The sequence below is a fragment of the Trichechus manatus genome, unplaced genomic scaffold (assembly GCF_000243295.1).
Source record: "Trichechus manatus latirostris isolate Lorelei unplaced genomic scaffold, TriManLat1.0 scaffold00030, whole genome shotgun sequence".
NCBI classification, from domain to species: domain Eukaryota; kingdom Metazoa; phylum Chordata; class Mammalia; order Sirenia; family Trichechidae; genus Trichechus; species Trichechus manatus.
Genome location: NW_004443966.1, coordinates 19,478,385 through 19,500,375, shown reverse-complemented (window position 1 = coordinate 19,500,375; position 21,991 = coordinate 19,478,385). Strand labels below are relative to the sequence as shown.

General features: G+C 44.7%; 1 protein-coding gene across 2 annotated transcripts in view; it reads right to left on the bottom strand.

Annotated features, from left to right (window-relative positions):
* PML (PML nuclear body scaffold) overlaps window positions 1-21,991 on the bottom strand; it is a 46,858-nt gene that overhangs the window by 16,799 nt on the left and 8,068 nt on the right. For both annotated transcript variants that reach the window (XM_004374737.3, XM_012555077.2), the window contains exons 3-4: window positions 6,281-6,861; window positions 4,744-4,814 (exon numbers count right to left, since the gene is read on the bottom strand). In XM_004374737.3, the coding sequence (XP_004374794.1) occupies window positions 4,744-4,814; window positions 6,281-6,861 (652 nt within the window). The remainder of the gene's footprint in view (window positions 1-4,743; window positions 4,815-6,280; window positions 6,862-21,991) is intronic.

Below are 21,991 nucleotides of genomic sequence, written 5' to 3'. Positions count from 1 at the left end.
GTTTTTATTACTGCTCTGTGCCAGGCCAGACAGGGGCAATTCCTCAAAAAGATAAACTCAGAATTACTGTATGTCTCAGCAATTCCACTCCTAGGCATATGCCCAGAAGAAATGAAAACACATGTTCAAAAAAAAATCCTTGTCCAGAAATGTTCATTCATAGCAGCACTATTCACAATAGCGAAAAGGTAGAAACAACCCAAATGTCCATCAACAAATAAACAAACAAAATGTAGTATATACGTAACAATACAATGTTAGTCAGCCATAAAAGGGAATGAAGTACTCATACACACTATGACATGGATGAATCTTGAAAACATTATGCTGAACGAAAGCCAGATACAAAGGGCCACAGATTGTATGATTCTACTTACATAGAACGTCCAGAATAGGCATAGGAACAGAAAGATTAGTGGTTTACAGGGGCTGGCAAGAGGGAGGAGGGAGGGAATGGGGAGTGACTGCTTAATAGGTACAAAGTGTTCTTTGGGGTGATAAAATGTGCTGGAACTAGACAGTGGTAGTAGTTGCAAACACTGTGAATGTACTAAATGCCAAAACTGAATACTTTAAAATGGTGAATTTTATGTTATTGTGAATTTTAACACAATAAAAAAAAATTACAGTTACAAAAAAAAGGGGGAAGTAGATACCGTACTATGATTATTGCCAGTTTACAGAGAAGGAAACTGAGGCACAGAGGAAGTAACTTCCCAAGGTCACACAGCTCGGAAGGGCCTGGAGCTAGGTTCGAGCCCAGTGTTTCCTCCCCGCCTGTGTGTTGTCCGTCTCTTTAGTCACTGTCTTTATTCCTCCCCACCATCTTTCTCAATTGCATAGAGCATAAGTGTACAGTGGGCTGCTTGGGGAACACAACAAGTGGCATGTGAGATGCCCCTCCAAAGGGGAGACCCAGATTCAGGAACTTGGCTCCAGGGGCCTTGGCCCTACAGGTCCTGGCACCCAAACCACCTGTGTGCCCAATGGATGACCATCCATCAGATGACTGCAGTGGAGGGACGGGACTCCCACATGGCAGAATGTGCTCTTCATCCAACAGGCGCCCGAATGTAAGATGGCCAGGGCGAGGCTTTCCTCACGGGACCTCTCTGTCTGTTCCTGTGATGGATGATAAGGTCAGGCCCACTGCCCCAGTGGGGAACACTGGGGCCTCCTTAAATTACCTGGCCAAGTCCGGACTGGGGTGTGGGGTAAGGAGGATCCCAGGTAGAGAAGGCCCCAGCACAGCATCTCCTATGGTGGGTACCCAAAGTTGGCGGCTGGGCTCTTAGTATCACATGCTTTGATGTGGGCTTCTACACCATTTACTGTAATGGAGCCTTTCCCTCCCTTTCCTCCTACCCCCTCCTTCTTCCTGAGTTCCTTTACAAAAAAGAAGGATATGTCTGCCTTGAGCATGATGCTCTTTTAAGGATTATCCTTATGGGATCAAATTGACAACAGCAACTCGAAAGACAGGAACCTTAGGGGGCAGTGAGTTTGTTAGTGGGGGAGGAACAACTCAGAAAAGAAGGGTGAGAATGGTTGCACAACCAGAAGAACATGATCAATGTATTGTACATGTAAAAACTGTTGAATTGGTGTATGTTTTGCTGTGAATATTCTCAACAACAAAATAAATAAGAAAGAAAGGACAGCTATCTCTCTGGGTCAGTGCGCGCCATCCTTCCTGGGAGAGAGGGGACAGCAGGTGTTCTCCCAGGGTCTTTCTCTCCCAGGCCCCCAGGAAAGTCTACACTCTACAGTCTCCACCAAGCTCGCTACACTGGTGTTTTTCAAATTACAGTTTGTGACCCATAAATGGACCATGAAGGCAATTTAGTGGGTCATGACCAGCATCTGCTTAATTAAATAGAACAGTACAGGACAGAAAATGCTGGAGTGCATCCCGTGGTAGTAATTTGTTTTATGAAACTTCTCTTTTAGCTACTGGTATGTGTGTATACACTGGCGGTTAAGATGTAAAATGTAATTTTTACAATGCGTAGTGGTTAAAAAAAACAAGTTTAAAAGGCCCCGCTCTATCCCCCCACGTCTGACTCTGCAAACTGTTGGTACGTAGAAGGCCCTCTTTCTACTTGGGCCATTGGGCTCCATGTCCTCTGTCCCCCGCCCCCCCCCCCCAAGTATTATGAAGCACTAGAAACACATGAGAACTCAGTAAAGAAAAAAAATCATGATGACTGATTTATAGCTGTTTTACAGCTTTTAAAAAATAAATTTATTTTTTCCATGAAAGTACTGGAACGTCATTACAAAAAAAGCCCATGACAAATAGAGGGAAAATACATGAGTCACAGCCCCACCCAACCACCCCTAGCTGGCATTTTGGTGGTTTTCTCATCATCTCTTCCTAGGCACGTAGGTGCAATGAAAATAAATGAGCCCTTTCAAGAGGGAAGGGTGTAGAGCTGCCTTTCTCCTGCTACAGCTGGTAGGACAGGCTTTCCCCTGGTAGAGCGGATGGGCCCCACCTGTGTCTGTATCACTCGAGCTGCCACAGCTTGTCCTTTGCATTTACACTGAACTTCCACTTCCTCCCCCTACCCTCCAGAGCCTATTACCAAAGTGAAAGCAAGAGGCTTTGCAAAGAGAACATTCTTCAGATGCTCCAGTTCAGAGCTTAGGAGCTGATAGTGAAAGGTCACATCTGCTCTGGTTTTACAAGAGAATTTACTGGTTGCCGTGGAGTCGACTCTGATTCATGGCGACTGCACGTGTATCAGAGTGCTTCTGGGTGAACTTGACCCTCCCACCTTTCAGTTAGCAGGTAAGTGCCTTAGCCATCAGCACCACCCACGGACTCCTTACAAGAGGAAGACCTGCCAAATGTCTAGATCTATTTACAAGACAGTCCCATGGGCTCTCTGGCTGTTTATTTACCAGTGACTGGTACCCGGAGGAGCACAGTGGTGGCACAGTGGTTAAGAGCTCGGCTGCTAATCAAAAGGTCGGCAGTTCAAACCTCATCAGCCACTCCTTGGAAACCCTATGGGGCAGTTCTACTCTGACCTATAGGTTATCGACTTGACAGCAATGAGTTTTTGGTTCGGCACCCGGAAGGCAGCTGGGATCTGTGGACGTGGGGCACTTTCCCACTACTATTTCACATTACTTATTTGGTGAAGATTATTCATTGTAGCATTGTTTGTAATAGCAAAACAACCTAAATGTGCACCAGTAGTAAGCTGACTAAATATAGCCTGGTACATCCATTCAACAGACCACTATGCAGCTGCAAAAGGGAGTCCAGAAGCTGCCTACCTACTGACATGGTAAGAATTCCAGAACACAGCTGGGTAAAAAAGCCTGGGGCACAATACTATGTATATATGGTATGTGGAAGTAAGTGTCTGTCATCATATTTGCTTGTAATTACATAAAGAAATTCTGGAAGGATGCATAAGAATTAATAAAGATAGAGGAATACAGGGGCAGGAGCTGGACAGATGGAGGAAGAGGCGGGAGTGAGACTTTATACTATTTTTGGTCATGTGATTGTACTGCCTCCAAGAAAATTAAAATAAAATGTCCTTTTTTTTAACTTTTTAAGCTGTGTAGATGGGGATGAAGGCAGACCTGTGTGACCTTGGGTAAGTCACACCTCCCTCTGTCGGCCTTAGTTTCATCCTCTGTAAGAGTGGGTTAGACTTCACGCTCTTCCTTAGCTCTAAAGTCTCAGTCGCTAAGTCTTGCCTCCTCCATGAAGCCTCCTGATTGCCTCAGAGTACAGCAATCTCTCTCACCTATGGGTCATGCTGTGGCAAGGCTAGGAAGGGTCACCACCAGCCCACCCCCACCTGAAGACCCACTTTCCATGGAGAACCAGTCAGTCCTGGGCCTAGAACCTTGAGAGGCAGGCACACGTAAGCTTAGATGACCAGAATGGGGAAACGACCAGATGGCAAGTCTAGGAAGGAGGTGAGGAAGCTCATCCTGGTAGAGAGCTGTGCGGTGAGCGCCAGAGGGCAAGTCAAAAGGATGCCATTTCATTTCACCCAGGGCAGCACTTTCTAAGTCAGAGCATTCCAGAGATGGAGGCGGCTGCCTCAAGAAAGAGTGAGCTTCCTGTTCCTGGAGGTGTGTGCATGAAGGTGGACAGCCACAGGTCAGCGGCGCTGCAGAGGGAATGCCAACATTAGATGGCACAGGGGCACCTTCCAACCCTGACCAACTATGGTTCTTAGATATATGCTGGTCCTGGAATGCCTGCAGCGGGAGCCAGGCTGCTGGCATGGAGTCTGACTCCCGGCCCCGCTCTCGGGTCCTCTCTAAGAATCACGTCTGGGAGGGAAGGGGGAGGTCCACGTATGCTGACTCCAGGAAAAGGCTCACATATCTAGGGTAGGGCACAGTGAGAGGATACGTCATCTGCCATGTCCATCAGGGCCACCTGCCAGTGACCACCTCCTTCATGTCCTCCTCTCTACCCCTGGGCCTAGGCCACCCCTCCTGAACCTGGCTGACATCCCATTAAGAGCTACTCTGGCATTCAGAAGCCCAGAGCCAGCCAGCCCTTCCTGGATGTCTTCCTTTACTCCCGCCAACTGGAAAGCTCCAGTCCAGCCACTTGCTGTCCCTCTCAGGCACTCTCCCTCCTCTGTTCCCTGCACACATGGGAACAGCAAGCAGTGGGTTTCCTTTCTGACACAGGAGCTCCCAACCCGCTTGACCTGCTGGGCCCTACCACCTCCCCCTCATACCTCAACCCCATCTCACCAGATCAACGTCAAAAGAGTTCCTGGGAGTGCTGGCAGCCTCTGGGCTGGCTCTCCTGGGTAGAGCTGCATCTGGGGAACACAGAGACGGTCTCAGACAGGTCAGAGCAGCCCTGGTGAGGGGCAGCCTGGCCTGGGACAGTGACAGAGAGGATGTCCCTGTTGCTTTGTCTAGAGACCACCCCCAGGGCATCTTGTAGCTCAGGGGCAGCTTCACTGAGGGGCTGGCAGATAGTAGGGAAGCTCTCTCGGCTACAATGTGCATGAGCCTAGCGTGAAGGTAGAGTGGGCGGCATTAGAGAGCCTGCCTTTGACTCCAAACTCAAGTGCACCTCTCTCCATCTCTGGGCCACCAGCAAGGCAACATGTAGAAAATCCTAAAGCAGTTGCTGCTCACTGACTTCTCCATATTCAATGAGAGCTCCGTGACACTCTTCTGACCTGCAGCCTGGTTTTTGTTAAGTCTAACCTCAATCTCTTATGCTGCAGAATACAATGACTCCTCTCTGCCACTGATGGGTTACAGCTCCGAAGGCCAGTTGTTTAAACTCTGTGGGGTCATTTTCGGTATATGGTAGCAACATTCGCTGCCTGGGTAGAGAAGGCCCAAGTGTCATGCCCACTCTTTGGAGCCCACGTCCCCTGGCTCCAGGAAAAGGAGTGAGCAAGCCCTCCATCACTGGTGCCTGCCCAGGGGTCTTCTGATTCTGTAGCCTCCCTCCCCTCTCTCAGTAAGGAAATCCTCACACCAGCTGCTCAGAGGTCAGATTCCAGCTTAGAGATTTAGTCAAAGAGTTGTTAAAGCCTTTTCCCCCAGGAGGCCCTCTTGCTTTTCCTGAGAATCCCTCTGATGTCCCAGCTCATACAGAGCTTCTAAGACTCCTGGATTGGGATTGCAGAGCCAAGCATTCTCCAGTTATGTGATGTGTCCACAGCTTGTCTCCCAGTTAGACTGGACAACTCTTGAGGTCAGGAACTGGTCTGCTATCTCTTCATCCCCTAAGTGCCCAATACCAGCAGGGCCTTCAAAGCCTGGCAGCTGGTCCACGTGGCAGGCCATCCTGGGGAAAAGGGATCTCCTCCATTGAGTACTGCGTGGCTTGGGGCAAGCACCTAACCACTCCAGGGAGTTTTCTTAGCCCCCTTCTGCCCTCATGCCCCAGTTGACTTCTCTGTTCCTGGATACAGGGAGCTGAGAGAACCTTCTGGAGTGATTAGTCCCTCTGGGACCGAAATGATATTAGAATCTAGTTCTAAGCTTTGCAGTTTCTCAACTCCCGTGTCCCCCAATGGTCACAGCTAATCCATCGGGTGCTTTGTGTAAATTACCCATCTCTGGGTGCCTCCTCTCTCCTTCATCCTGTGCCCTGGAACCTACAACCTGACTAAACCCAAGAGACTTAATAAAAACCGAATTTCCTTCTCTGTCAAATGGAGATGATTTTTTCTGTCCTGTCTTCCCCAAGGGGGCAACTGTGAGGAGCAAGCCCTTTTAAATGGCAAACAGGCCACCCACAGGAGTGGCTCAGGGTGCTTACCTGTGCCCTGGGTGATGCAAGATACCAGATCCCGCAGGCGAACCTTGAACTCGTCAAAGCTGTTGGTGGGTACGGGGGCTTGCAGGCTCTGGGGCTCCTCCTGGCGCAGGCGGTGGAGCGCCTCACGCAGAAAGCTGTGCATGTCCAGCACCTCCTGGTCCGAGGCATAGCGCTTCATCCTCTGCACGAGCGCGCCACCCGTGCGGATGCGCTGTAGCACGGCGTCCAGGCGGCTCAGGCGGCGGGTCATCTCTTCGGATTCACTCTGGTACCGCGCCTTCAGGCTCTGGATCAGTTTGTGCTCCTGCATCTGCACGTGCGCTACGACCTGGCGCACGCGCGCTCGAATCAGTTCCTCGGTGTCAGCGCGCGCGCGGTCTAACTGGCCGATGGCCGAGCGCATCTGCGCGTGCGCCGCACCGAAGACTCCGTCCTGCTCCTGCAGCGCCTGCGTCATGGTGTCCAGCTCCTCCTGCCGCTGCTGGATCTCTGCACGGATGTCGCATTTGAGCTCGCTATGGCCTGTGTCCAGGAGTGCACACGAGCAGCACAGGGGTTTGGAGCAGCCTCGGCAGTAGATGCTGCGGACATACAAGACTGGCTTGGTTTCGGACTCTGCGCTTTCTCTCCTCCCTTTAAATTTCTATTGTTAAATTCCTCTTCAAAAATTACTAAACTTTCAATCAAGGTATGTTTCTAGGTTTGTGCTTTTCCCTATTCAATGTTTGTGGTTATGGTGATAGTATCCAAACTACTGATAAATTAAAAGATTAAAGAAGTTACTGAAGTAGCAATAGCTAGCCTCCGTGCGTGAAACAACCTAGATATACAAAGAGAAAGTTAATTTCTTTCCACCACCTTAGGAATTTCTCTTTCCCACCTCCAGGTAATCATGTGAGCACCCTGGGGTGCATCCTTCCACATCTTTCTCCACTCAAACCACCTTACACAAATAGACAATGCTGCTGCTTCCAGGATTTTAAGGACTTGACATCTATCATCCCACTTAAGCTGCACAAGAACCTGTTAGTCCAGTCTGGTGGGACAACTCAGTCAATTGGCATAACATAGATCATAAAGATAATGTTCTATATCCTAGTATGGAAGAAACGCCTGGGCTCTTAAAAGCTTGCCAGCAGCCATCTAAAGTACAACTATTAGGCTCTTTCCATCTGGACCAAAAGAGGATGAAGGAACCAAAGACTCAAAGAAAAAACTAGTCCACACGACTGAGAGCTCACACAAACTATGGCCTCTTCTAGCCGGAGACCAGAAGAACTAAATGGTGCCCGGCCACCACTACCAACCTTTCTGACCAGGAACACAACAGAAGGTCCTGGATCAAATGGGAAAAAATGTAGAACAAAATTCAAATTTCTAAAATTACCAGACTTAAGTAGACTGATAGAAACTAGACAAACCCCTGAGACTATTGCCCTAAGATATCCTTTTAACTTGGAACTGAAGCCACTTCCGGGAGTTCTGCTTTAAGGTAAATAATCGACTGGCTTATAAAATAAACAGTTACCACCCATGAGGAATGTGTTCCCTTAAACAATCAACTACATGAGACCACACGGTCAACATGTATCCAAGAGCAAAGATGAGAAGGCAAAGAGGGGCAGGGAAGCTAGATCAATGGAAACAGAACAACCAGAATAGAAATAATGAGAACGCTGACACATTGTGAAAATTGTAACCAATGTCATGGAACAATCTGTACCAAAATTGTTAAATGAGAACCTAATTTGCTCTGTAAACTTATACCTAAAACACAATAAAATATTTTAAAAAAAAAGAACCTGTTAGGTAAGAATTACTGTTATCCTCATTTCTCAGATGAAGAAACTCAGTCATACAGTGGTTAAATAATTGGCAAAATTATCTCAAACAATTTTGGGGGAATTGATGTTTGTTCTTAAAAATGAGATCATGCTATAGCATAGCTTTGTAACTTCCTCCTCTAACTTCCAACACAGACATTCCTCCAAGTCTATAGGTATATACCATACCATATCAATTGCCAGAGAGTCAGTTTTGACTCATGGCGGCCCAATGTGTGTCAGAGTAGAACTGTCTCCAAAGGGTTTTCGATGGCTGATTTTTCAGAAGTAGATCACCAGGTCTTCCTTCCTAGTGTTAGTCTGGAAGCTCCGCTGAAACCTATTCAGCGTCTTAGCAACACACAAACCTCCACTGATAAGTGGGTGGTGGCTGCGCATGAGGTGCATTGGCCGGGAATCCAACCTGGGTCTCCCACATGGAAGGAGAGAATTCTACCACTGAGCCACCACTGCCCCTTCTTAAGAAAGACTACAATTACTATATTGGACTTCAATATTAATGCTCACCAGTGACACAATTAGAATTGCTAAGCAATAAGGAAGGAGTCTGTTGGTGGTGCAAACAGTTAAATGCTCGATTACTAGCTGAAAGGTTGACAGTTCAAACCTACCCAGAGGTACCACGGAAGACAGACCTGGCAATCAGCTCCCGAAAAGTCACGGCCTTGAAAACCCTACGGAGCAGTTCTACTTTGCACACACGTGGTTGCCGCGAGTCGGAATTGACTTGACGGCAACTAACAACAATAACAAAAAAAAGGGGTCCAGAAATAAAGGGAAGGAGAACAAGACCTAGTCGTCATCTTTCCACTCTGGACCCACAGGAGAAGGGTTGAGTCTGATGCTGGACGCCCTTGCTTAGAAAGAGTGCTCCAAACCTGGCAGGGATGCACCTGTGGTGGCCTGGTGGGGGGCGAGCAAGACTTTCTAGGACACCACTAGCTTCTGCCAGGGTCCTATTTCTAAGTACCCTCTACCTCAGATAGGGTCTCCCTAGAGAAGCCGGCTACTGAGCTCCCCCTGGATGGAAATGGACAACTGGCAGCAGATCTCTGTGAGCTGATCAGCCTGAATCAGTCCCCCTGAGCCCAAACCCCCCCCCAGCAATCTGATAAGACGCAGGTGCAGGCTCCGAATTGGGATGACCATCAAGGGGCTGCCATCCAGGGCCAGGCTTGACCTCAGGCCTTAGCCTAATGATTCCTTCACCTTCATTCAAGGGACACTCACTGAGCACCTACTGTGTGCTTGAAACTTTGGGGGAGGCAGGAATGAGGTGGGCACCTGCCCTCAAGGAGCTCTGTGATAAGAGCCCAGATTTAACACAGACATAAAGAAGAATATCTCTGGAAATGCACATGCAAAATGACAGGGACTTGCTCTGAGAATACTCAGAGAAATCAACCGGAGCACAACAGAATTAAAGAGAAATTGCTCAGCCAAATTACTGAATTACGCCAGATTTAAATGAGAAGAAAATAGCTTAATTCTATCCCGACAAAGCAAATGAAGATAAATATGGGGAAGATTCCATGTTCACATTCACAACAGCAATTTCAATAATGCTAAAAATACCTAGACATAATCCTAACAAGAAATATGCAGGACTTACATGAAGAAAATGACAGAAATCCACTTAGAGAAAGTCTAAAGAACAGAAAAGTGTACCAAGTTCCCAACTGGAGAGGCTAACTACTGCAAGAATGTTCATTCCCCTCAAGTTAACATAAACGTTTAAAGCAATTTTAAAAATATTGTAAATGGGATTTTGAAACTTGACCAAACGATTCTAAAACAGATCAAATAGCTAAGACATTTTTGAAAAATCAGTGTAATGAAGGGGAATTTGCTTTACCTGATATAACCCATGACAGAACTACCATTATTAAGAGTGTGGTACTAGCTTAAGAGTCAAGAGAAAGATCAGCAGAACAGACCATATAGTCTTACATAGGCCCTGGCATCTGTATGAACTTAATATTTATAAAGAAAGCACCCCTAAACTAACAGAGATTAAAGGGGTTTTCAATGATTAGTATCAGGGAAACTGGCTGAGGGGAAAAAACCAGGTTAGAGTCTTGCTTCATACTCCACACTAAGATACATTTCCACTAAATCACGAAGTTAAATGTAAAAAAATAACATCATGAAGGAGAAACTATAGTTGAATATTTGCTCTAATGATGTAATCACTGAAGTAATGAAAGAAATCATGCAATTTCTTCCTGAAAATTCAAAACTATAGTTTTTTGGAAAGACATTAACCAACGAGTTGCCATTGAGTTGATTCCAACTCATGTGACACTATGTGTGTCAAAGTCGAATTGTGCTCCATATGGTTTTCAATGGCTGATTTTTTCCAGAAGTAGATCACCAGGTCTTTCTTCTGAGGCACCTCTGGGCAGACTCAAACCGCCAACTCTTATGTTAGCAGTCAAGGGCTTAATCACCTGCACCCCCCAGGGACTCTTTTGGAAAGACATTCCCAGCTGATTATTATATAAGAAAAGCACATTACAGAGCACTAAGGATTGTTCAGTTTGTTTTGGATGATTATAAAGAGAGCAAGAAGGAAAAAGTCTGTATTGATAATTGCTACCTCTTTTTCTCCCTTCCCCATTTTTCACATTTTTAGATTTTCCAAAAGATTCTATCATCAGTTCTAAGCAAGAGAGTTTGGACTTTAAAATAGGAGGCAAGAGAGAACCCTCAAAGAACATTCCATTTAGGAATTACGACAAAGCTCTTTCTCTTCTTCCCTGTGATGTATTACTTCACTTATCTCTTATGACTATGCAGGTAATATTTTAATAGAAGCCCCAACATGCTTCTTGGGTTCTTAGTCTCCCATCCTAAAGATGCCACTGTCTAAACTGCCATACCAGAGACCAAACGATAGAGCAAAGGGTGTGGGCTCTGGAGGCAGGCAGACCTGGCCACTTCCTGGTTATGAAGCCTTGAGGAAATTACTTTCTATAAGTCTTATAATTTCCCCATCGGTAAAATGGGAATAAACAGCAGTGGTTTAGAGGTAGAATTCTCACTTTCCATGCTGGAGACTGAAGTTTAACTCTTGGCCAATGCACCTCAGACACAGCTACCACCCATCTGTCAGTGGAGGCTTGCATGCTGCTATGATGCTGAACAGGTTTCAGTGGAGCTTCCAGACTAAGACAGCTAGGAAGAAAGCCTTAGTGATCTACTGAAAAATCAGCCAATGGAAACTAGAGATCACAGTGGTCTAATCCTGTTGTCCATGCGGTTGTCATGAGCCAGGGGTCGGTGTGACGGCCGCTAACAACAACAACAACAACAAAATGGGTATCATAATGCCTCCCTCATAGACTGTTGCCAGGACAAAGACAGACGGTTGTAATGTGAAGTGCCCAGCACAGTGTCAGGCACACACTGGACATTCTAGGGTTATGAAAGAAGAGGGGACATTAACACATATGCACATGTGGCAAGGCATAGTCCTGCTATTGGTGGGCGAACCTCTGAACCTTGGACAGTAAAGAAACATCACCACTGAGTGTGGTCTCTGGACTGTTCCCTTCCCAGTATGCACAGGCCACCCCAGTCCAGCCACACCTCCTACTGGGCCAGAGCGGCATTCCACTTCTGCTGTACCGGGAAGCAGGTGGCTCAGAAGGGCACAAAGCAAAAATGCTATGAAAATAGGGCCAGTGGAGGAGAGCTGACCGACCACAGAGTAGGGCCCCAGGGCAGGATCTGACTTGCCTTAGTGCCAATGGAAAAACTCTACCCCACAACACATAACTCTACACAGCAATTTGGAGCTTTCACTTTGGAGAAGTAGAAAAGGAGCAGCCTCCTTTGGAAAAGTAAATGGCTACAGGGCAATTAAGGGTTCGTTAGTCATTTATACTGTAGTATAAAAGCATTTAATCAGGCTGGTTTCCTGCCATCTCCTGGGTGATACAGTTGAGGAAACAAGATTTCTGAAGGCAGGAGAGGAGATGGGTAATTCCAGAGCCTGGGATACTTAAAGAGTGAAAGCATTATTCCTATTCACCTCTCCTCTTCCAATTCTTCATTGGTTGAGAAGGTGGAATTGGAGAGGAAGCGACCAGAAGTGAAAGAAGCCGTAAGGGAAAAGGTGAGAGAAGGAAGCGTTGTCTGTTTCACACTGTGATCTTATGCTGGCCCCACATTAAAGCAAGAGGAAGAGGAAGAGAGTTTGTGCTTTTCCTTCTCGCCACCCCCCCCCCACCTTTTTCCTACACAGGTCACTGCTCCCAGGACAGACGGTTGTCATATCCACGGTGGAGAATGTTCTGCTGGGCCATAACACTCATTCAGCAGGTAGCAGGTGTGTTGCTACGTGGGTTCTTTGCTCTTCCTGCCCTCTTTATGGTGCTGAATGGCCCCACTATTTACACGCCACTCAAGCCAGAAACCAAAGGGTCATTCTAGATTCCTCCTCCTTCTCTACCCCTTCAACAATCATTCATCATTAAGCCTTGTTGATTCTACCTTCATTTACGTAACAAAATTACTGAGTCCTACCATGTGCAGAATACCCTGGTGGCGTAGTGGTTAAGAGCTACGGCTGCTAACCAAAAGGTCAGCAGTTCAAATCCACCAGGCGCTCCTTGGAAACTCTACAGGGCAGTTCTACTCTGTCTTACAGGATCGCTGAGTCAGAATCTACTCGATGGCAACAGGTTTTTGGTTTTTTTCACCATGTGCAAGCATGGTGCTAGGATGTAAAGATGATTAAGGCAGAATCCTGGCTCCTTAATCTGTCATATCCGTTCCCACTGCTACTGTCTTTCTTTTCTCCCCAGTTACTGTTTATCTGTCCTTTGGCACTATCCCCTAATAGACCTCCCTGCCCCTGGCCTCTCAACTCCAATAAACCCTCCCCAGTGCCACCAGTGTGGTATTTCTGTAATGTAATGATCATAAGTGCAATCAGAATAATGTTAGGTGCAAGAAGTCTTCTAAGCATCACACAAGTTATAATGATGTTAATAAAGAGATTCAATTTTTGGAACAAAGCTAGATAGTTTGTGGAAATTCATTAAGTTTTATGATAATGTACTACCATTATATAGCACTGAATACTGGTGAACACTAATATAATTTGGATTTACATACTAGTAAATGTTGCAAGGCAATAAGACAAAATGTGTTATATAGACACGCACAGCAATTATCAAGCTACTTTATTTAAATCTGATCTGAGTAAATGAAATGGCAAAAAAAAAAAAATTTAAAAAAGGATGGGAATACCTAGAATAATCAATGAATTAAACCCTTGAATAAATAAAACAATATTCGGCAATTAAGGTAACAATATATTAGTTAAATAGTATATGGTGTAAACAGGTAGCTCTTCTATTTAGTCATAACAGTTGTGAAATACCTCACCAACTCTAACAGCTCTGGCAGAAGATATCCAAACTGTAAAATATGCCAAAGCAGGAATTTGTTACAAAACTCAATGACTAAAGTTTATCACTAAATGTTAACAGAATCTAGTGACACAGAAACTCCCTATGTGATATAAACAATTCTGATATCTTCAAGCACTTTTATAAAAATGTGTTACATTTTTATATAAATACTAAAAAAATTATCTTTATGTAGCTTTGAATGTACAGTGTGGTTCTGATCGTGGTTACTCATTCAATAATCACAAGAGAAATGAATTCCCCCCAAACTGTACTAATGCTGTTAAATTAGTAATCTGCAAAAACCCAAAATTAATAAATTAAAAATTGCAATACTGGTGATAGTACAGCAAGAAGAGGAAAATGAGGAGAAAGAGAAAGAAAAAGGAGGAGAAAGAATAATGTAAGAAAATTTTATTAAAATGAACACCATTTTCACATTGAAGGATCATATCAGGTTCCAGAATACTTTGATACAGAATGCTCAACACCAAGACAGTGGGTTAAATTAATAAATTTCAAGAATTAAAAAAATTATCTCTAGGCATCAAGGCAGAAGAAGCAAATCAGTTTGGCCTTAGACCTCTCCCATGAGTATTCAATGCTGGCAGACAATGCAACAATGCCTACAAAGTTCTGAAGGAAAGAGAGTGTGAACCAGGAATTTTAAACCAGCCAAGATGTTATTCAAATATAATGGCAACAGATAGACATTCTCAACACCAAGATACTCAAGGAATTCAGAACATAGAAGTCCTCCTAGAAAAAACTGTTTATTGACCAAATTATCCAATTGAAAGCTGAATCAAAATAAATAATTTGGGAAAAGTGATATTAAAAGTAAAAGGATCAGTGCCAAGCCTTGTAGCTATTTTGATATGGAGCCAAGACTAGAAGGATGGGAGCAGACCGTCCTCATCTTCCATAGCAGAGACTCAGTACTTTCTAAATAGAAGTATTTCATTAAAAACAAACTGTAATGCTTCCAGCCTCTTAACGTCTTAGTAATTTTTTGGCTTAATTTTAGAGAGATCTTTTAGGAAAAATATTTTAGGATGAAGAAATGTTTCTTCAAAGTTTAGCAAGTCTAATTTTACTTTAATTGCTGTAACAATGGACTTGAACATGCCAGCGATAGTGAGGATGACAAAGGACTGGGCAACGTTCTTTCTGTTGTATGCAAGGTCGCCACGAGCTAAAGCGGACTTGACAGCAACTATCTATCTATCCATCCATCCATCCAACCTTCATCTATCATCTATCTATCTATTTAATTTTACTTTAGCTTCTTTTTCTTCTGTTGAAGTCAAGGAAAATTAAATTTAATGTTGACTAAGTAGCATAATTACTTTTAATAATATAATTTGAAGGGAAAATGCATTCTGAGTTCCAAACAAACACCCTGCAGCATCCTTTTTTGCAACCTAGCCCAGCTGTTAGTTGAAGACTGAGTGGAGAGGCTGCGTACTAGGAAAGGTGCACCGAGTCTGCAGTCAGGAAACCCTGCATCCTGTTCTGGCCCTGGCTCCGACAAACTCCTAATTGGGGTAACTCTCTGGCCTCTTGCCTCATTTGTACAATGGGGACAATTCTCTCTCTCTCTCTTTTTATTTTAACAAGAGATTGAATCCAACCAAAACAGCCCACTGTTTAACCAGAGTGGAAAAGGGAGAGACTCCAGTTGGAAGGGGGCTACCCAGGTACTGACAGTTCAGGTGCTTCCCTGGGGCTGGTTTCAGACCTGTCCCCTGCACTTTAGTCTCCATTCCACTGCATTCTATACAGCTGGAAGATTTTCTCTTCTTTGCTTTCACTTGAGAGTGGTTGCTGGGTATTTTCTAGAACATATTAAGGATACATTCCTCCTCCTTCTCGTACCACTAGAGAAAAGGACTTTCCCTTTAGGGAGCTACACACTTCCTGTTCTCAGCCCATGAACTTTGAGTGAGCACGTGACTCGGGCTTAAGCTAATCTGAGCGTCCCCAAGCCTTCGCAGCCCTTGCATGGACAAGAACGTGTCCCAGTCAGAGACACACTGAGACTCTGCTTAGAATTCTGGAATAGAGTCTCCGTCTCTCCCACCAGATTTGAGGCTGAGAGGTGTAACCTTTGGAGCTGCTGCAATCACCTTGCAACCGTGAGGGGGAAGCCTTCTGAGAATGGAGCCAACCTGGAGGAAAGGCAGGCCAGGAGAAATACAGAGGAAGTAGGTCCTAGTGACACAATCGGAATGTCTGATCAGGTCAGGTCAGCGGTCAGCCCCGTCCCTATGCACTTACAATAAGCCATTCATCTGTTTTTTGCTTAAGCCACTAACTAAAAATTTGTCACTAATTTATACAATTTATTTTCATAAAAACTCATACAATCAAACCTCTTCAAGGTACAGCTCAAACGTGAACTCTTTTATCAAGGCTTCCTTGATCCTCCCAATTAAATAAAACTTTTCCCTCCTTAAAGCTGCCACAGCACTTTATCCGGATGTGCCTTCTGGTACCTGGGGGTGCCTGCCGTGAAGCCCAGGGCTGTGCCTGCAGGCAGCTTATCCAAAGACTGAAATTCTCCATAGATTCAGATTTCCAAGACAGAGTCTTATTTGCCTGGAAGCACCTATCACAATGCCAGGCATGAAATAAATGCTCCATAAAGGGTTGTTCAATGACTAGATAGGAGTCCTTGGGTGGCACAAAGAGTTAAGTGCTTGGCTACTAACAGAAAGGTTGGCAGTTTGAATCCACCCAGAGACACCTCAGAAGAAAGGCCTGGCAACCTAGTGATCTGCTTCCAAAAGGTCACAGCCATGAAAACTCTATGGAGCAGTTCTACTCTGAAGCACTTGAGGTCGCCATGAAACAGCAACTGGTTTTGGTTTAATGGCTAGATGGAAAGATGGATGAACGTGGTTCTAGATAGTTTAATTTTATGAGTCAGGAGTCAATGAGGAAAGTCTGTTCATTTCAACTCTTGTTAAAAATTCTAAAACATCCGAGACCTGCATCCTCCCTCAGGCATCCATGCTGGGCAGCCTAGTCCACTCCCTACAGCTGGAAAAAGTAAAGGAGATGGTGCCTCAAGAGAATCGAGGCCAGGATACTCACTCTAACCCTGGCTGTGCCTTGGGTTACTTTAAATTCCTTGCTTCTTTCTCCAAAAACTCAAAAGATGCAGGGGGGAAAAATCCCTTTTATCCACATATTCAACTAAATCTACCTTCAAGGCTTTGAAACTCAGTGCCCTGGATGAGTTCACAGAAAAACTTGAAAACGGTCGTTTGACTATCTTCCCTCAAGATGTGCCCCAATTCCTGGCAGCAGCCTTTCTTCTCATTGGGGCCAGGAACCAATCCCCAATAAGATAATTGATTCCCAGTAAGATGCGATTTACTGATAGCGTCATCGAGGGCATGAGGTGGAACCAAGGCCCAGGGGGAGCCAAGTTAGACACCTGGGGCAAGCACTCTCAGTTCCTGTAAGTGCAGGTGAGCGCCTCCTTAAGGTTTACACCCAGGCATCTGGCTTGCCTCCCCCAAGTCCAGGCCCTAAGCAGCCACATCAGGATACTTGACCCGCTGTTTTCCTTTTCAGCCCCCAGCCCTTCCCTGCCTTGCCACGAGCTTTGCCACTGCCCGATGTCAGCTTCTGCCCTGAGCCTCCCCTACGGTGCTGGCATGCCTCTGCCCCACCTGCTGCCAATCATTCCAGATTCTAGTCTTAGGAACTGTTTTCTCAGTTTATGACCTCATCACACCTCTTAAACTTGATTAATAGGTCTTTTGTTTTTCCCACTCAACTATAATTCAAACCCTTTCCAGCTACAGGCTTTGACAGGCTGGGATTAATTCCCCCACACCATCCCGCAATCCTTAGGATCTGACACCCAGACACGGGTCTCAGCTTCCCTTGCAGTCGCAGACTGATATCACCCTTGGGGGAAAGGCACTACCCAGCGCTCTAGGGCACACACAATGGAAAGGCTGCAGCTACCTCAGCCCCTAGGCAGGCAGGCCCTGGCACTGTAGCCCCTGGCCTGCTCCCACTGCACCATCTCTGCATTGCTGCAGGTCTTACCCTACCTGGTCTATGGCCTCAGTCTCCTAATGGGGCTTCCTTTTCCCTGGTCCAGATTCTTTGCTTCAGTTTCTGTTGGGTACATACCTAACAGTATGGTGATAAAGCACCTCCAATTCTTAGTAAAACAGGCTAAATATAAGTATGCAGCCAAAGGAACAAATACCAGTCTCCCTGTTCCCAGACTTGCCCAGTTCGGTCAAAGTACCACAGAGTAGAGGAAGAATCTAATCATCTCGCCCCCAGCTTTAAAACCCACCAATGAATCTCCAACAGAGCCTCCATGGGCCTCACTCACACTGTATTATTCTACAGGATATTAAGTGGTAAGCAAGAGTAAGCTGGCATGAAAAAGGAGCAAGATCACCCGCCTTCATGTCTGCTTCCTTCTGCCCTTTATCAGCTACTGACTGCTCACTGGCTGTCAGCCCTGTGCCTAACGGGAGGAATTAGCACGGGAAAGCATAAGGTAGAAGACAGTGTGATAAGTGCAATCATCAAAACCGGGACACAGTAGATAGCGCAGTGGCACGAGTGAGCAGTCTTGACTGTTCACTCTGATCTGGGTCCTCCACCAAGGGCCAGGGCTATTGGTTCAAAGATATACTCCAGCACCTAGCACAGCGCCTGCCACCTAGTAGATGTGGGCTGAAAGAATGGACTTCACAGGCAGGTTGATCAAGTGGCAGTGGCCACAGGCGAGACACTCTCTGGCCAGGTCCCAGGTTTAAAGCCAGTTCTGGTGCTGCTCCCCAGTGTAAACTTTAAGTTAGCTCAATGTCAAAGGACAGAGTGGTTTATTACTGACTCATGGCCAGAAGGAAGCTGTGGGTTATTTATAGCTCTAAGATTTTGTGCAGAAAAACAAGTTGAGTTTTTCTAGTAACCACTAGGAAATTGTAAAAAAATGTGAATTGCGAGTGTGTGTGTGTTCAGATTTTTAAGCAACACAGTCAGGCCTTCTACGCCATTCATCAAGGGAGAGGAAGCCTGCCCACTTGCTGGCTGGACCAGCCTTGCCCATTGTACCCGGGGAGAAATCTAACCCTGACTCCCACAGTACGAGTGGGACCGCTTGCAGGCTACTGCCATCAGGGGCTCTGGGAGTTTCACAGGTCTCACTGTGGGGGTGGGGGAATCCCACTGTGTCTACACCATTGCTGCTGAGCCCACATTAGCCACTAAAACTGAACAATCTGAACCTCAACGTGGAACCACAGGGTGTATGAAGACAATCAGTGTCCAAGACGGGCAACCAAACCAAGCAAGTCTCTCAGCCCCCACTGAGAATGGAGTAATACAGGAAACATAAAATGTCTAAAATGCCAGGTTTGTTTTTTTTAGGAAAATATAAGAACATACTACAACGAGAAAACAAGAAAAGGCTGACAAAAAAACCATCTTGAGCATATTAAGGTTTTTGGAAATTAAAAATACATGATTGCCAGGAGTAGGGGTGGAAACTCAACGTAGGTAATGAAAAACAGAATGGCATCTGCTCAAGAAATGAGTTGGTGAATTAGAAAATCAGTTCAAGGAATTCTATTTGAATCTGGGGAAAAAAAGGCAAAGCAATAGAATTTATGAGAAAACAGATAAAAGATGTAGAAGATGGATTTGGAGTTCCAATATCCATATGACAATAATTGCAAAAAGAAAAAATAAGCAAATGAAAGGAAATCAACGCATAAAAAAAGTAGAAGACAATTTCCCTGAACTGAAGAAAGACTCAAGTTTTTAGATCAACATTGGTCATGGAGGATTACTGGGGGTGGGGGGGGAGATCTATACCTGCATATAACCATGAGCAATGATGTCCAAGTATAAAGAGAAAATTATATAAAAATGTTTACCAAACAAAATCAAACAGATTACCCACACAGGAAAAATAATTAGACGATAATGGAATTTCTGATCTGCAACACTGGAGGCAGAATATGTAGCAGTGTTTACATATTCTGGGAGGAAAGAATTGCGACCCCAGAATACTACACCTAGCTAACGTTTTCCTTTATGTGTGGCAGCCAAAGAAGGACATTCACGTTTAGACATTTAAGGACTCAGAAAGTACACACTTTCTTAAAAAAAAAAAAAGCAAAACTTGATTAAGTATCCCAACCAAGTGGGAAATTAATCACATTAAAATAAGTCAAGAAAGGGGAAGACATGCTATAGAAAAAATTATTGTGAATAACGAAACTAATTAAAGTCTAACATGATGACTAACAAGTTGGTTGTAATGTGATAATGAAAATGAGGTATCAGGAGAAGCCAGTTCTTCCTTAAATTTATTCTGTTTTTAAAAGAAAATTAAATATAAACATTTTGCTGGATTGATACTTCTTTCGGAGCATTACAATCAGTGCCACTGATGACCAATAAATATAAAATATGGTCACTGGAATTAACTATGCACAATAAACCAAACCAATCTCATTGCCACTGAGTCCATTCTGACTCATAACGACCCTATAGGACAGAGTAGAACTGCCCCATAGTGTTTCTAAGGAGCGGCTCGTGGGTTCAAACTGCTGACCTCTTGGTTAGCAGACATAGCTCTTAACCACTGTGCCACCAAGGCTCCCTATGCACAACAGTGTATCTAGTTATGTATAGTAGTATAATCTCAATTATATCTGAAAGTAATTTTGAATAATAAGTATGCTTTACATTAAACTTTCCAGATTTAGACTAATTTTTGAATGAAAGGGATTTGTAGTGTCATTGCTTGTTGAGCTATGACTTACTTTGAACCCATTTTTCAGTGATCAAAAACAACTGCAGTTATTTTGAATGCATAAACTGCATGATGATCTCTAATGGACTGAAATCATCACATTACAGAAATATTTGCTACACATATCCTACCTATAGTTTCTCAGAAGGGCTAAGGATTATTTGAATTGTTAAATCTTTGCATACCTCTACGATACCCCTGCCCATTTTTTCTCTGGTGTTAAGCATGACTCACAACTGTTATGTTTTCTAGTAAACCAGACTATGATATTATTTGATGTTTACCTTATATTTGTAATCTGCATTTTACCACCTAAATGTAATTTTCACATGTTGATTCCTCAAGAGTGAAATGAAGGGACTACATTAAAATATTTTTTTTAAAGCTAGAAATAGAAGTACCATACGATCCAGCAATCCCGCTTCTTGGAAAATATCTATAGAAATAAGAGGCCGTCACACGAATAGATATATGCACACCCATGTTCAGTGCAGCACTGTTCACTATAGCAAAAAGATGGAAACAACCTAGATGCCCATCAACGGACAAATGGATAAACAAATTATGGTATATTCACACAATGGAATACGATAAAGAACAACGATGAAGCCGTGAAATGTCTTATAACATGGAGGAATCTGCAGGGTATTGTGCTGAGTGAATTTAGTCAGTTACAGAAGGACAAATATTGTATAAGACCACTATTATAAGAACTCAAGAAAAGGTTTAAACACAGAAGAAAACATTCTTTGATGGTTACGAGGGTGCGGAGGGAGGGTGAGGGTTAATTCACTAACTACATAGTAGACAAGAATTATCTTAGGTGAAGGGAAGGATAGCACACACTACAGGGGAAGTCAGCACAATGGGACTAAACCAAAGCTAAGAAGTTTCCTGAATACAATCAAACACTTCAAGGGACAGAGTAGCAGGGGCGGGGGTCGGGGGACCATGCTTCCAGGGGCATCTAGGGCAATTGTCAGAACAAAGTTTATTAAGAAAATGTTCTGCATCCTACTTTGGGGAGTGGCGCCTGGGGTCTTAAAAGCTAGCAAGCTGCCATCTAAGATGCATCAATTTGTCCCAACCACCTGCAGTAAAGGAGAATGAAGAACACCAAAGACACAAGGAAAGTATTAGCCCAAGAGACAAAAAGGGCCACATAGACCAGAGACTTCATCAGCCTAAGACCAGAAGAACTGGATGGTGCCCGGCTACTACCAATGACCACCCTGACAGGGAACACAACAGAGTCCCTGATGGAGCGGGGGAAGGGTAGGGTGCAGAACTCAAATTATAGTAAGAAAACCAGACTTAATGCTCTGACTGAGACTAGAGGAACCCCAGAAAGTATGGCCCCCAGACTCTCTGTCAACCCAGAACTAAAATAATTCCCGAGGCCAACTCTTCAAAGACTGGCCTGTACTGTGGGACGTAAAATACCACTTGTAAAGAGTGTGCTTCTTAGCTCAAGTAGATACATGAGACTAAATGGGCAGCTTCTGTCGGGAGGTGAGATGAGAAGGCAGAGAGGGTTAGGAGCTGGTTGAATGGACACAGGAAATCAGGGGTGGAAAGGAGGAGTGTGCTGTCACAGTATAGGGAGAGCAATTAGGGTCACATAACAACGTATGTATAAATT